General features: G+C 45.1%; 1 protein-coding gene across 2 annotated transcripts in view; it reads right to left on the bottom strand.

The window, feature by feature from the left end:
* LOC126284746 (pacifastin-like protease inhibitor cvp4) overlaps positions 1-16,147 on the bottom strand; it is a 111,644-nt gene that overhangs the window by 27,263 nt on the left and 68,234 nt on the right. Inside the window, exon 3 of one of the 2 annotated variants that reach the window (XM_049983888.1) lies at positions 10,559-10,639. In XM_049983888.1, the coding sequence (XP_049839845.1) occupies positions 10,559-10,639 (81 nt within the window). Of the gene's footprint in view, positions 1-10,558; positions 10,643-16,147 lie in introns of both variants that reach the window. The other variant, XM_049983887.1, reaches the window with a different exon arrangement.

Consider the following 16,147-nt stretch of genomic DNA (forward strand, 5'->3'; position numbering starts at 1 on the left):
CGGCCGCAGTGGCCTAGAGGTATTAAGCGCTTCAGTCTGGAACCGTGCGACCGCTACGGTCGCAGGTTCGAATACTGCCTCGTGCATGGATGTGTGTGATGTCCTTAGGTTAGTTAGGTTTAAGTAGTTCTAAATTCTACTGGACTAATGACCTCAGATGTTAAGTCCCTTAATGCTCAGAGCCGTTTGATCCATACATACACTACTGGCCATTAAAACTGCTACACCAAGAAGCAATGCAGATGATAAACGGGTATTCATTAGACAAATATATTATACTAGAACTGACATATGATTACTTTTTCACTCAATTTGGGTGCATAGATCCTTAGAAATCAGTACCCAGAGGTGGTTACCTCTGGCCGTAATAACGGCCTTGATACGTATGGGCATTGAGTCAAACAGAGCTAGGATGGCGTGTACAGGTAGAGCTGCCAATGCAGCTTCAACACGATACCACAGTTGATCAAGAGTTGTGACTAGCGTATTGTGACGAGCCAGTTGATCGGCCACCATTGATCAGACGTTTTCAATTGGTGACAGATCTGGAGAATGTGTGGCCTGGACAGCAGTCGAACATTTTCTGTATCCAGAAATGCCCGTACAGGACGTGCAACATGCGGTCGTGCATCATCCTGCTGAAATGTAGGGTTTCGCAGGGATCGAATGAAGGGTACAGCCAAGGATCGTAACACATCTGAAATGTAAGGTCCACTGTTCAAAGTGCCGTCAATGTGAACAAGAGGTGACCGAGACGTGTAACCAGTGGCACTCCATACCATCACGCCGGGTGATTCGCCAGTATGACGATGACGAATACACGCTTCCAATGTGCGTTAACTACGATGTCGCCAAACACGGATGCGACCATCATGATGCTGTAAACAGAACCTGGATTCATCCGAAAAAATGACGTTTTGCCATTCGTGCACCCAGCTTCGTCGATGAGTACACCATCGCAGGTGCTCCTGTCTGTGATGCAGCGTCAAGGGTAACCGCAGCCATGGTCTCCGAGCTGATAGTCCATGCTGTAGCAAACGTCGTCGAACTGTTCGTGCAGATGGTTGTTGTCTTGCAAACGTCCCCATCTGTTGACTCAGGGATCGAGACGTGGCTGCACGATCCGTTACAGCCATGCGGATAATATGATTGTCATCTCGACTGCTAGTGAAACGAGGCCGTTGGGATCCAGCACGGCGTTCCGCATTACCCTCCTGAACCCACCGATTCCATATACTGGTAACAGTCATTGGATCTCGACCAACGCGAGCAGCAACATCGCGATATGATTAACCGCAATCGCGATAGGGTACAATCCGACCTTTATCAAAGCCGGAAACGTAATGGTACGCATTTCTCCTTCTTACACGAGGCATCACAACAACGTTTCACCAGGGAACGCCTGTCAACTGCTGTTTGTGTATGAGTAATCGGTTGGAAACATTGCTCATGTCAGCACGTTGTAGGTGTCGTCCCCGGCGCCAACCTAGTGTGAATGCTCTGAAAAGCTAATCATGTGCATATCACTGCATCTCTTTCGTGTCGGTTAAATTTCGCGTCTGTAGCACGTCATCTTCGTGGTGTAGCAATTTTAATGGTAATTAGTGTACATGCATACTTATACACACTCAGAAGTGTTGCATCACTTCGATATGTCCTGCAGGTGTGTTGCTGTTGTGATTATTCCTGTACCGATGGGGAGGTAACCTCTGACGTTCTGTGCAGTTATACACAAAGTTACATTGAGCGCTATCATAAGATAGAACGCCGCAGTCTAATGGCCTGTAGCACTTCAGTTGAAAGTAAGGCACCAATAGGGGTGCATTAGACACGTCTGTGGAACAATAGAGTGAACATCCATCATTTCTGGAAGGACAATCACAACCAGTAAACGGGTACGCATCGATACGTTACACGTAGGCTTAACAACCAGTGAAGCTGCTTGACGCGTGCATCGTGGTCCAAGCGGTGTGATGCGGAAATGGAATCAATTCTAATTTAGAGGTAGTCGTTGAGGACTTACAGAGCACAGGCCGTTCACTCTCAACAGGTGCGCAGGATGGTCGATATATACGAGTTTTGCCTCAAAGGAACCATGCATTGAGTGCTCCAGAACTGAATTCGTCGTTCAGAGAGGTGTTAGGACGCCATGCGTTGCATCAAATTGTTATGAGACGATTGCATGATACGACACTCTATTCCCGACAACCATGGCAAGCACCACGTTGTGGACCATAATATCAAGGACTGGCAAGATCTGTTGTCTACGGACGAAACTGTGATCTGTTTGTGCCCTGACAGCCCCAGAAACGTGTTTAGGGAGAACAGGGTAATATCGAACGTCTCCAGCACTGTGTTTTGCATGAGCAGCAATGTGGTGGTCGAGTGATATTCTGGGATGTCATTAGATGAGGCCAATAAACACATCTCGTGGTTGTTCTGGCTGATCTCACTGGTCTACGACAGATTCTACCTAAAGTAACTTCGAAATGGGATTGGTTCAAGGCGGAAAAGCTGGGTTTTATCAAGCTAAATCGAAAGCTGGTTGGATACATTGGACACTGCTAGTAATAAGAAAAATATTTCGCGATGATCCTAATTTGGAGCGAGACCTGGCACTTAAGTCTCGATGAGTCAGTGCCCAACTCTTGTGACATTAGGTATGTTTGCACTGAACTCTGTAAAAATGTTTCAGTTTTGAGTAAGCGTGAGATTTAAAAAAAATTGTAATTGAAAACGTTACCTAAAAAACGTAAATAACGAAAGGGAAAGTCTAGATTTTATGCGTTTAATCAGTGACTTTAATTCGAATGACCACAATTCCGTGTGCCGTACTATGTTTGTGGAAAGGAGAATTTACACTCCAAAGTGAATTTTCGCAAAGTATTGTGCGAGAATTCTAACCACAGAAAAAAATGGTTCAAATGGCTCTGAGCACTATGGGACCTAACATATGTGGTCATCAGTACAATAGAACTTAGAACTACTTAAACCTAACTAACCTAAGGACATCACCCACATCCATACCCGAGGCAGGATTTGAACCTGCGACCGTAGCGGTCACGCGGTTCCAGACTGAAGCGCCTAGAGCCGCACGGTCACACCGGCCGGCTCTAGCCATAGAAATCAGTTTTATTTTCGGTGTCAGTTCACAGTTGAGGCCTTAAATTGGCTACCAAGAATGACTGTGGTGTACGTATGAAATTCGAAGTGCGAACAGTAACTAACACTGACTTGACAGCGTAAAGTTATACATAAATGAAATGAAATTATTGTATGGCATTGCTGGCCGTGATTCCCCACCTGGGGCAGTTAGGCCGCTGAGTTGCAAGTCGTTTTTCAGTTGACGTCACATTGGATTACTTGCCTGTCGATGATGATGAGAAAAAGACAACACCCAGGCCTTGAGCGGAGAATATCTTCGACTCGGCCAGTAATCGAACCTGGGCCCATAGCAAGGCAGTCAGATGCGCTGACCACTCACAGAGTTGTAGAAAAAGTGACAACATACTAGGGTTTTCATTCTATGACTTCCGATAGTTTGTTATTTAGCCAGACCTGGACTCTGAAAACAATTTTTGCATCCTGTCGACTCTTTCTGAACATCTGATTTCTTTTACAGCTTTTCTAGCCCAGAACCGTCACTTATGGCGCCAGCTCAAACTTGTGCTGCAGAAGAATTCACGGAAAGTGAGTGGACTTTCTTGTGTAGGCAAAAACCTGCGTCGTCGCAAGGCCAATACGGGACATAATACAAGGTACAGAAAAACTTAGAGTACCACGGAGAAGCTTATCCAATTCTCGTAGCAGACATTACGCGACACGTGTTTTGTGAGACAGAGAGGTTCACTGTCAAACTGAAATTGCGGTAACACTTTCACTGATCATAAGCACATCTTTCGGAACGACCACGATACCTAAATCAGAGAAAGCCGAACTTATACAGTGTCTTACCAGTTGCGTCACTGTGGTTTTTCTTCGCACATATTCACGAGCCGAAGTCATACAGTGTCTTATCAGCTGTGCCACTACGGTTCTTCTTCTCGTACGCCATTCACGATAGCAGTACCAAAGAGGATAAACCATAATGATACCAGAAGTACCTTCCATTACATATCGAAATGTGGTTCAAAAAAATGGTTCAAATGGCTCTGAGCATTATGGGACTTAACATCTGTGGTCATCAGTCCCCTAGAACTTAGAACTACTTAAACCTAACTAACCTAAGGACACCACACACATCCATGCCCGAGGCAGGATTCGAACCTGCGACCGTAGCAGTCGCGCGGTTCCGAACTGAGCGCCTGAACCGCTAGACCACCGCGGCCGGCTCGAAATGTGGATTGCATAGTACAACGTGTATTAGTTGGGGCAGATATTCGTAGAGTTTTTTTTATAAGTTTAATAAACACACAGCAGATCAACATAGTTTAGTCATCAATAATACACTGATGGAAAAATCGCAACACCAAAAAAATAATCAATATAGAGTAATGAAATTTCGGAAAGACATTTGCCTAGGTAACGTACTGATAAACATTGCAAGATCACAGGTTATTGTAAGCGCGAGGTAAGTCATAGGAAATGTGAAATACTGGGATTATTAATAAGTGGCGTAACAGCCATAATATTGAATGTACGTATGCAAAAAGGCGTACATTGTATTGTACAGGTGCCGGATGTCAGTTTGTGGGATGGAGTTCCATGCCTGTTGCACTTGGCCGGTCAACATTGTTTGTGGATGACGCTGGAGTTGTAGTCCGATGGTGTGGCATATCTGGCGGATTGGAGACAGATCAGGTGATCGAAAAGACCTAAACAGCATCGAAGTGTGCCACGCGAGATTAGCCGAGCGGTCTAGGGCGCTGCAGTCATGGACAGTGCGGCTGGTCCCGTCGGAGGTTCGAGTCCTCCCTCGGGCATGGGTGTGTGTGTTGGCCCTTAGGATAATTTAGTTTAAGTAGTGTGTAAGCTTAGGGACTGATGACCTTAGCAGTTAAGTCCAATAAGATTTCACAGACATTTGAACATTTTTTGAGAATCGGAGTGGTCTTGCCGTCATACTAAATCTCACCCCAGACGTTGAATTCAGGTGCAGGTTCAGTGGAACATTGGTTCCAAGCCCTCACCTTGCGTCTCTCTAATCAACACAGGGCTATCTCTGCCACCAAGACAGAAATAGCTTTCATTAGACAACATAACAGACCTCCACCCTGCCCTGCAATGAGCTCTCGCTTGAGGCCACTGAAGTCGCAAATGGCGGTGGTTTGGGGTCAGTGGAATGCAAGCTACGGAGCTCTTGGGTCGGAGCTACACTTGAAGTAACCTATTTGTGACAGTTCGTTGTGTCACCGTGGTGTCAACTGCTGTTGAGATTGCCACTGCAGATACAGTACGATGCGCCAGAGCAACTCGCCGATCACGATGGTTTTCCTCTAGGTATCCCGGTTTCTTGCGATCGTACGTTCTCGTAACCACCGTTTCTTGCACTCATGTACAGAGTCTACATTCCCGCCAAATCTTTCTGCAGTATCGCAGCTTCTCCTAGTCCTGTTACACGACCTCGTTCAAACTCAGTGAGAAGCCGATAATGGTGTCTTTGTCGCCTTAAATGCATTCTTGGTTAACATCAACTCACCACGTTCAATCTCAAAGGTAACTAATGCTCACGACCGTAACAGTGTCTCTGGTTTGCATCCTCATAGTAATGTCGCACTCTTTCCAATCCTCCATGACAAATTCGAATGATTTCTCCAGTTTCCATGAGATGTTGATGGAGAGTTTCTGCATCCGTGTAGTCTACTGCACAGACCAATTGTTTAATGTGACCCCAGAGATAATAATCCAAAGGATTAAGGTAGGTGGAACTTGCAGGCCGTGGAACTGATCCTCCTTTACCTATTCAGCTATCATGGTAGATACTAGATAGTACATCTCGAACACTGAGACTGACATGAATTGGAACTCCGTCTTATTTGCAGGGACACACATTCTAGAAGATATTGGAGGGTGTTCTGAACAAAGTCCTGTTGACAGCACGTATAAAACGTGCTGTGAGAACCTGTGGCCCTACCACGCAGTCGCTCACAGTTTCAGCCCACAAATTAACCTTAAACTAACGCTGACGTCTATCCTGTACTGTGGCATGAAGATTGCTGCCGACCAGTATGCGTTATTTGTGTAATTTTGTTATTCTATCCCTTCCAAACTTTCCTCGTCTGAAAAAAAAGAAAACTGAAGAGACAAAAAAAAAAAAAGTATTGGTAGCTAGTGCAGCAAACCAGCAAAAGTTCTCCCAAAGTGGGTGATCGACAGGTGTTGGGTCATGTACACATTGTAAATGATACCGATTCATGGGCTGCTCGTGAGGTATCATCCATGCTGAACTTGGCAATGAACCACGTGACAGGTCCACTCTTCTTGTGCAGGTACCTGGGACTTCTTCGACAACCTGCAGAACGTGCTCTACGTGGCCAGGCGTACGAGCAGTACGTGGTCTTCTTCGACCAGTCTGTGGTGCTACGGATCCTATGTCGGCAACGCGACAATAAACATCACGATAGGTTGGATGACTCGTTTGTCTTCGGTCTAGAAAGTAGTCTGATACAGCCGCGCTGCGTCGAGTCCATTACTGTGCGTGCAGACGAACATAAACATCATGTCTCCCTACTCACAAAATGAATATCCTGCCACGTTGAACGGAGCACTTTCAATTAACTACACAATCATCGCGTTGAAGACAAACGAATGATGAATATGAATAAGTCAATCTGCCAACACAAAGCCACCTTGGATACAGTGAGTCAAACGGGTGCTTGGATTCCCATTATCAACTCGAGAACGAAGGATTTTTGGGCAATTAAAATTGCTACACATCGAAGATGACGTGCTACGGACGCGAAATTTAACCGACAGGAAGAAGATGCTGTGATATGCAAATGGTTAGCTTCTCACAGCATTCACACAAGGTTGGAGCCGGTGGCGACACCTACAAAATGCTGAAATCAGTAATGTTTCCAAACGATTTCTCATACACAAACAGCAGTTGACCGGCGTTGCCTGGTGAAACGTTCTTGTAATGCCTCGTGTAAGGAGGAGAAATGCATAGCATCACGTTTCCGACTTTGATAAAGGTCGGATTGCAGCCTATCGCTGACCTACACTGAGGCTAAGAGAAAATTTGAACGCCAGCATCGTGTGCGTATGACATTCTTTTACATCGCTTTTTCAACAGTTCTGGCACCATCAGCTCCGCCAACCCCAGTCACCTCTCAGAGCCGGAAGACTCCACCTGCCCCCTTGATGGGGAGGGAGGGACATTTCCCTCACTGTTGCTCCTGCAACACCTAATTTGGGAGCAACATCCTCTCTCCCCAACCATTGGGGATGTCCATCCCCACTTCTAAGCTGGAGAAGCGCAAGTCTTCCTCGGCTTCTCTCGCTAGGAAGGGGACCCTTGGGTCACTCCCTTCCCAGGTATCTGCTAGTGGGAAAGATGACACCCGCCAGAGCCCAAAAGCAGCTGGTCGTAGGGCTTCATGCTCAACGTTAGTCCTGGAGACTGAGCCAGTGAAGTCCTCCTAGCCAGGAAAACCCAAAGAGCACCGAGAGAAATCCAAGACGAAAACCCCTAAGACCAATGAAATTGCGATGGCACCCCCACCACCGCTACCTAAAAGCTCTGTATCGTAGGATGGGGTGGATATTTTGGCGACCGCTGAGGACCTAGATCTCGCGAGACTCTCAGACACAATGGATATAGACTGCTCAGGCAGTAAGTCGAAGGCAGCAAGTGACTCTGAGGCGTAAACTACCTCATTGAATGTTCCATGCCTTCCCAGTCTAACGATGACTCCATCCTCCAGTGAAATTGTGGCGGATTTTTCCACCGCCTGGCTAATCTACGGTATCTGTTAAGCTTTACATCTGCTATCTGCATTGCTCTCCAGGAAACCTGGTTCCCGGCAATGCGGACCCCTGCCCTCCATGGCTACAAGAGATATGACAGGATCTGTAGCGACTATAAGTGTTAGGTGGAGTTTGCGTTTACGTCCTAAACTCAGTCTGTAGCGAACCTGTGCCCCGTCAAACCCTTCTTGAAGCTGTGGCTATCAGAATAAGGACAATGCAGGAAATAACTGTCTGCAATGTATATCTTCCTCCAGATGGTGCAGTACCCCTGACTGTAATAGCTGCACTGATTGATCATCTCCCTAAATCTTTCCTACTTTTGTGAGATTTTAATGCCCATAACCGCTTGTGAGGTGGCACCATGCTTAATGGCCGAGGCAGAGATGTCGAGACTTCACTGTCGCAGTTCGACCTCTGCCTCTGAAACACGATCTGGTGACATCATATCCTTGCCACATTGTATGTGTAGGGTCTCCGAGGCCTGCTCCCGATTTTTATCCAAAACTTCCTGTCGCTCTGTACTTTCCATGTCGAAGTTGGTGCCTCCCATAATTCCATCCATATCCAGCAGAATGGAGTCTCGCAGGGCTCTGTGTTGAGTGTCTCTCTATTTTGAGTGGCCATTAACGATCTAGCAGCTGCTGTCGGGCCCTCCGTCTCACCTTCTCTGTATGCTGACGACTTCTGCATTTCGTACTGCTGCTCCAGTACTGGTGTCACTGAGCGGCGCCTACAGGGAGCCATCCACAAGGTGCAGCCATGGGCTCTAGCCCACGGCTTCCTGTTTTCAGCCGAAAAGTCGCGTGTCATGCACTCCTGTCGGCGTCTTACTGTTCATCCAGAAGCAGCAATTTACCTTAATGACGATCCACTCACTGTATCGGAGACACCGATTCCTAGGGCTGATTTTCGACGCTCGATCGACTTGGCTTCCTATCTGCGTCATCTTAAGCAGAAGTGCTGGCAGCACCTCAATGCCCTCCGTTGCCTGAGCAACACCAATTGGGGGGCATATTGTTCTATGCTACTGCAGCTCAACAGAGCCTTTGTCCAATCCCAAATTGACTATGGTGTACGCCTCGGCCGGAGCTTCGTCTGGTACTTTCACTTGGCCCTAAGGACTCCGTTAACCCTGCGGCTCTACGCTGTCACTTCCTCTCGATTCCTGACGTGTTCTGGAGCTGAAGTGGTTTATACCGACTGCTCGATGGTTGATGGTCGCGCTGGCTTTGCCTACGTTCACGGCAGACATGTTGAACAGTATTCCTTACTCGATGGCTGCAATGTATTCACTACAGAGCTGGTGGCCATTTCTCGTGCACTTCAATATGTCCGTTCAAGCCCTGGGGAGTTTTTCCTTTTCTGTACTGACTCCCTGAGCAGCCTGAAAAGTATTGATCAGTGCTACCTTCCTCATCTCTTGGCAGCGTCTATCCAGGAGTCCATCTATGCCCTGGAACGGTCGAGTCGTTCAGTGGTGTTCGTCTGGACCCTGGTCACATCGGAATCCTAGGAAATAAACTTGCTGACAGGCTGGCCAAAAGGGCTACATGGAAACCACTTCTGGAGAAGGGCATCCCCGCAACTGACCTGCTTTCGTTGTTACGACGCAAGATTTTTCAGCTTTGGGAAGCGGAATGGTAAAATCTCAGTAGGCACAACAAACTGCGAACCGTTAAGGGGACCACGAATGTGTGGAAGTCCTCTGTCAGGGCTTCTCGCGGGGACTCCGTGGTTCTCTGCCGACTCCGCATAGGCCATGCCTGGGCGAGCCATGGCTACCTCCTGCGCCGTGAAGACCCACCTCAGTGTGAGTGCGGTGCCTGGTTGACAGTGGCTCATATTCCTCTGCTCTGTCCTTCTTTGGCTGTCCTGCGACTTCATCTTCGGTTGCCGGACTCGTTATCATTGATTTTAGCACACAACGCCACATCCGCTGATTTGGTTTTACGTTTCATCCGTGAGGGTGGGTTTTATCATTCGATCTGAGTTTTAGCGCCTGTCCTTTGTCCCTCTGTGTCCTTTTAGGGTGGAGGTCTTAATGTGTTGCAAGGTGGATGGCTTTTTATTTTCGTGGTCGGTCAGCCACTGTCTTTCCTGTTTTACTGTCTTCTGTTTCTAGCGTCTCTCTATTATTTCCTTGGCCTATTTAGTTCCTTTTAGTTTTTGTTGCCTTCTCTTCGTTCTTGTGGTCTTTCCTTTCTTTCCGTTTTGTGTTATATGTCTCGTCTACTTTATTCTCACACTTGTGGCATTGTTTTATTAGGAACAAGGGACTGATGATCTCGTACTTTGGTCCCTTTCCCCCCTCTTTTATACCTATCAACCAACAAACACGTGTACTTGCGAAACCTTTAGCAAATTAAACTTGGAGAATGGGTATGCACATAATTGAAGAATTATGATCGGCGATAAGTGTCATACCCAAAATTAAAACCATAATTATTTTGCAGATTTAAACATAAAGTTTAACTGGTTCTTATTTATTTAGTGAGTGAAGTACAATAACATACAAAATACAGAGCATACTCCAACGAAATGCTACAGACAAATGCAAAGTTACAAAATCTACCATTTCATTCGAGACTGTCTAACTGAACACAAAGGAACAGTAACGTTAAATGAGGTTTCAGTAGAAACTACTCACCTCCTTTCTCCCATTCTGGTACACGTTGCGAGCATACTCTCAAATAGTTGGTTCTTTTACACGTCAGAGTCTTTCCAACTGCTGCTGCAACAGAAAAACAACAGGACAAACACATATCACATAAAACAAATAAAATGCCAACGAGCGTTACAGATATCAACATCTCACTGACATAGGTTTACTCGTGTGGCAGGTAGATCGTAGAGTGGAAGTGTTACCTGTCAGACGACGTACACACATTTCAGTCTCAAGCTATTAAAAGAGCGTTACTCATATCCATAACACCAGAGTAGACAAAAGGCATGTAATACATGACCATATATATAAAACAAGAAATCACTTCTAACATTGACTGAAGAGGCAACACAAAGTCTTGCCTCAAACGTCTAGTGGTGATAAACTCCTGGAAATGGAAAAAAGAACACATTGACACCGGTGTGTCAGACCCACCATACTTGCTCCGGACACTGCGAGAGGGCTGTACAAGCAATGATCACACGCACGGCACAGCGGACACACCAGGAACCGCGGTGTTGGCCGTCGAATGGCGCTAGCTGCGCAGCATTTGTGCACCGCCGCCGTCAGTGTCAGCCAGTTTGCCGTGGCATACGGAGCTCCATCGCAGTCTTTAACACTGGTAGCATGCCGCGACAGCGTGGACTTGAACCGTATGTGCAGTTGACGGACTTGGAGCGAGGGCGCATAGTGGGCATGCGGGAGGCCGGGTGGACGCACCGCCGAATTGCTCAACACGTGGGGCGTGAGGTCTCCACAGTACATCGATGTTGTCGCCAGTGGTCGGCGGAAGGTGCACGTGCCCGTCGACCTGGGACCGGACCTCAGCGACGCACGGATGCACGCCAAGACCGTAGGATCCTACGCAATGCCGTAGGGGACCACTTCCCAGCAAATTAGGGACACTGTTGCTCCTGGGGTATCGGCAAGGACCATTCGCAACCGTCTCCATGAAGCTGGGCTACGGTCCCGCACACCATTAGGCCGTCTTCCGCTCACGCCCCAACATCGTGCAGCCCGCCTCCAGTGGTGTCGCGACAGGCGTGAATGGAGGGACGAATGGAGACGTGTCGTCTTCAGCGATGAGAGTCGCTTCTGCCTTGGTGCCAATGATAGTCGTATGCGTGTTTGGCGCCGTGCAGGTGAGCGCCACAATCAGGACTGCATACGACCGAGGCACACAGGGCCAACACCCGGCATCATGGTGTGGGGAGCGATCTCCTACACTGGCCGTACACCTCTGGTGATCGGCGAGGGGACACTGAATAGTGCACGGTACATCCAAACCGTCATCGAACCCATCGTTCTACCATTCCTAGACCGGCAAGGGAACTTACTGTTCCAACAGGACAATGCACGTCCGCATGTATCCCGTGCCACCCAACGTGCTCTAGAAGGTGTAAGTCAACTACCCTGGCCAGCAAGATCTCCGGATCTGTCCCCCATTGAGCATGTTTGGGACTGGATGAAGCGTCGTCTCACGCGGTCTGCACGTCCAGCACGAACGCTGGTCCAACTGAGGCGCCAGGTGGAAATGGCATGGCAAGCCATTCCACAGGACTACATCCAGCATCTCTACGATCGTCTCCATGGGAGAATAGCAGCCTGCATTGCTGCGAAAGGTGGATATACACTGTACTAGTGCCGACATTGTGCATGCTCTGTTGCCTGTGTCTATGTGCCTGTGGTTCTGTCAGTGTGATCATGTGATGTATCTGACCCCAGGAATGTGTCAATAAAGTTTCCCCTTCCTGGGACAATGAATTCACTGTGTTCTTATTTCAATTTCCAGGAGTGTATTTTAGAAAAGAGTCAGAAACTTTAATTTTGTACCGGATGACTGGACTGAGGCAACACACATTGATTATGCACGTTGTAGACTGTCTATGACCTGCTTCCTCTCAGAGGAATAAGTGATAGTGAAAGAGATTTACCATCTCTGGGAAGCGACAGTGATCATTTTATCTTGTAATTATGTAATAGGCGTATTTAAACTGTTTTAGCATGTAATTATCTGAACTGTTTCTTATTTAAATTGTTTTGTTAATTAAATTGCATTGTGTATTATTGAGAAAGAGCGGGAAACCGCGCATAGATACATTTTGAGAAAGAGCGGGAAACAGCGCGCAGTAATACATCTGTAATGGTAGCAGGGATTGTCTGCACCAAAAACCATTGTTGGCGGCGAGACCGCATTTTTGTAGCATTGAGCGTTGGAAGCGAGCAGTTGCGAGTAAGATGTGAGACGAGGCAGTCGTAGCTAGCGAGACATGAGAGGAGGTCGCTGTAAGCGAGGTATGAATTAACACTTTGAAAGAAGCGGTGTGCTCGCCAGCCACTCGCTATATGTAGCGCAATGCTAGTTTTTAAGAATTTTTGTAAAGAACTATGCCCCTTGTAATTGTTTGTCAAGATCGTTCTCAGAATATAGTTATGTAATTTTGATGGAAAATTAGGTATGTAGCGCAACGCTACTTTTTAAGAATTTTTGTAAAGAACTATACCCCTTGTAATTGTTTGTCAAGATCGTTCTCAGAATATAGTTATGTAATTTTGATGGAAAATTAGGTATGTAGCGCAACGCTACTTTTTAAGAATTTTTGTAAAGAACTATACCCCTTGTAATTGTTTGTCAAGATCGTTCTCAGAATATAGTTAACTTCTACCAGATTAAATGCATTAAGAATTTTCTATCCCAAAATCATTCACGTAAATGCTTTACGGAATTTATTGTTATCTTAAAAGAAAAGTCTAAACTGAGCTTCAGCTTTTATCAAATCTAAATTAACTTCAACTTAAAGAATTCCAGTCACAAAGTATTATGAAACTCCACCAGCAGCTTATAATTATGTTAAAGAGAAGTAAGTATATTCATTCCACAGTTTGCTGTAGCAGTCAGATGGCGATCCAGTATAAATAATTAAAGGTAAGAATCAGTCTTAATAATTTCAGGTAACGACTGAGGGCCACGGCGACAACACATTTTATGTTTCGTCGTAATAATCAGCAGGTAGTCTTGACAGAGCAGCAGTTAAAAGATTTTAAGAGACGCAGCGTTCAGTCAGCAAGCAAACGTACATCCAATATTAGACGGGAAGGTTTCACTTGGCGATATCCATTCAGTACGACATTTTAGTGAATCTACTGTGGATATGAATATACTGACTTTGATAATAGTGTGAATAAGTTACTGTTAAGTGGCGCAACGCATATACTAAAGTGTATAACTTTTATTCACAGGTCATCGGCAATTCTGTTTGCTTTATTGATTCGGCGTTGAAAAGTGTTTGTTCAGTGTTGAATCCGCTTTGAACAGTGATATATTTTGTTGCGTGTGATGATTATAGACAATGTCCCGCAGAATAATTACTCGTTCTCAAACTGATAAAACTTTTTGTTGCGTGTGATGATTATAGACAATGTCCCGCAGAATAATTACTCGTTCTCAAACTGATAAAACTGTACAAAATACTGACGAGAGATTCTTTTCTGGAATAGGCAGTAATAATACGTGTGAAAACCCTGATTCTGAAACGTTAGGTGAACAGACATTTAATAACTGTAATAATATGGAAGCGTTTAACGAACAAGTAACTTCAGAAATGCCCACAGACAATGAAACGGTAGTGCAAAATAATTTGGCATTAAATGCAACAGACGGTACACAGTCACAAATTCCGCATAGTAGACATAACAGTTTCAGTAACGAAACCACTACAATGCAGTCAGACAGAGAGACTCCATTAAGCACTGATTTAGATTCAAACGGTACACAGCTACACAACCTGCGTAGCAGATCCAACAGTTCTCATGACCAAAATTCCGAAATTACGGAAAACGTGATGCAGTCACAATCATCTGAGGATGTTCAAATGAACACAGATCTACAGCCTTTAACAACGAATACAAATACACACAGAAGTCAATCCGAAACGGATCCAATAATGGCATTTTTGCTACAAATGAGACAAGACATGAATCAAAACTTTAACAGAGGGTCACAAGAATTAGAAAAAAGGTCACAAGATCTAAAAGACGAAATTAAGGCAGAACACGCACACACAGATCAGAAATTAGACAACATGTACCAAAATCTAAAACACGAAATCAAAGTAGAAATTCAAACAGTCGCTGAAAAATGTTCACAATCAACACAAGAATTACGCGACAAAATTCAAGAAATATCCGATAACCAAGCAACATTTGCAGTTAGTATACGGGAAACAATGACAGAAAACTTTGCTAAACAAAACGCTCAGATTGATGAACGTTTTAACAATCACACAGAAAACTGGTTGATACGTCACCGTAAACTGGTGCGATCGCAGGATAAAGAACGAAAATAATTACTACAAACAATCACTAAACAGCGTCAGGACGACAAAAAGAAAGTGTTTGCCCAGGGCAAAACATATGTAGACAATCACATACAGTCGATCTCGGAAGAAATCGAAACGGTCAAAGAAACAAATAATCAAATACAAGACAGGCTTACAGAAATCCAAACACAGACAATCGATGTGAAAACTTCTACAGACACTGAAATCCAGAATGTTAAAGATAAATTAACAGAGGACGTTCAGACACTAACTGACAAAATAGAACACATAGAAATTAACCATGACACAGAAAATTTAAAGGCAGATTTTAAGAAAGTCACCAAAAGCAACCGTAAATTACGAAACGAACTGACAGAAAAGATCAATGAACTCACTACAAGAATAGATCTTTTAGATACTAACAATGACGAGAAATCAGACGACACTGCACCAGTCCCAGTGCAACAGAACTCTAATAGTAATAACACGCCATTGACAAATATACAACAAATTATCACAGATCTAAAATCGCGTAATGATCCATTGCATCAGCAAATAAATTCTCTACAGCAAGAGATAGCGGACGCACAAGAAACCGCCGCACATAATCATTTTCAACAGAACACACACCGTTACGAAATGCCTCAGATCCATAATACATATAATGTTGGTAGACTTCAGAGAGTAAGAGATTTTACCCAGGAAGAAAGACACCTGAATCCATATTCAAGACAATACGACAACACTTACACACACAGACATGACAGTTTTGATCACAAACATTTTCTTTCAGTTAGAAAGTTTAAAACATTTAAAAACGACAGGGCGCAAATACATCCGTTTGATTTTATCCAACAGTTCAGGGGAGCACTTCCACCATCATGGCCAGTACAACATAAGTTAGAATTTATTGCCAGTTTTCTTGAAGGAGAACCAGCACGACGAATGCGACCAATTGCTAGACAATGTTTTTCCGTAGAAGCATTTGAGGAAGCATTTTTATCAGCATATTGGTCTGACACTACACAAAACAGCATCAAAGATCGGCTACTTAGTTTGCCAAACTTTGAAAATTCTACCTTTCCAACAATCACACAATTTTTCGAGTACATGGTGGAACAGAACCAGTACCTCAACGAGCCATACAGTCAATCGGCATTAATACAGCTTTGCATTTCAAAACTGCCCAGAGCTTTGAAAGTGTCATTACTGACAGGGCAACAAAAGGACAATGTATCCGCTTTTAGAGACATCT

The sequence above is a fragment of the Schistocerca gregaria genome, chromosome 8, assembly GCF_023897955.1.
Source record: "Schistocerca gregaria isolate iqSchGreg1 chromosome 8, iqSchGreg1.2, whole genome shotgun sequence".
In the NCBI taxonomy this organism is placed as follows: Eukaryota; Metazoa; Arthropoda; class Insecta; order Orthoptera; family Acrididae; genus Schistocerca; species Schistocerca gregaria.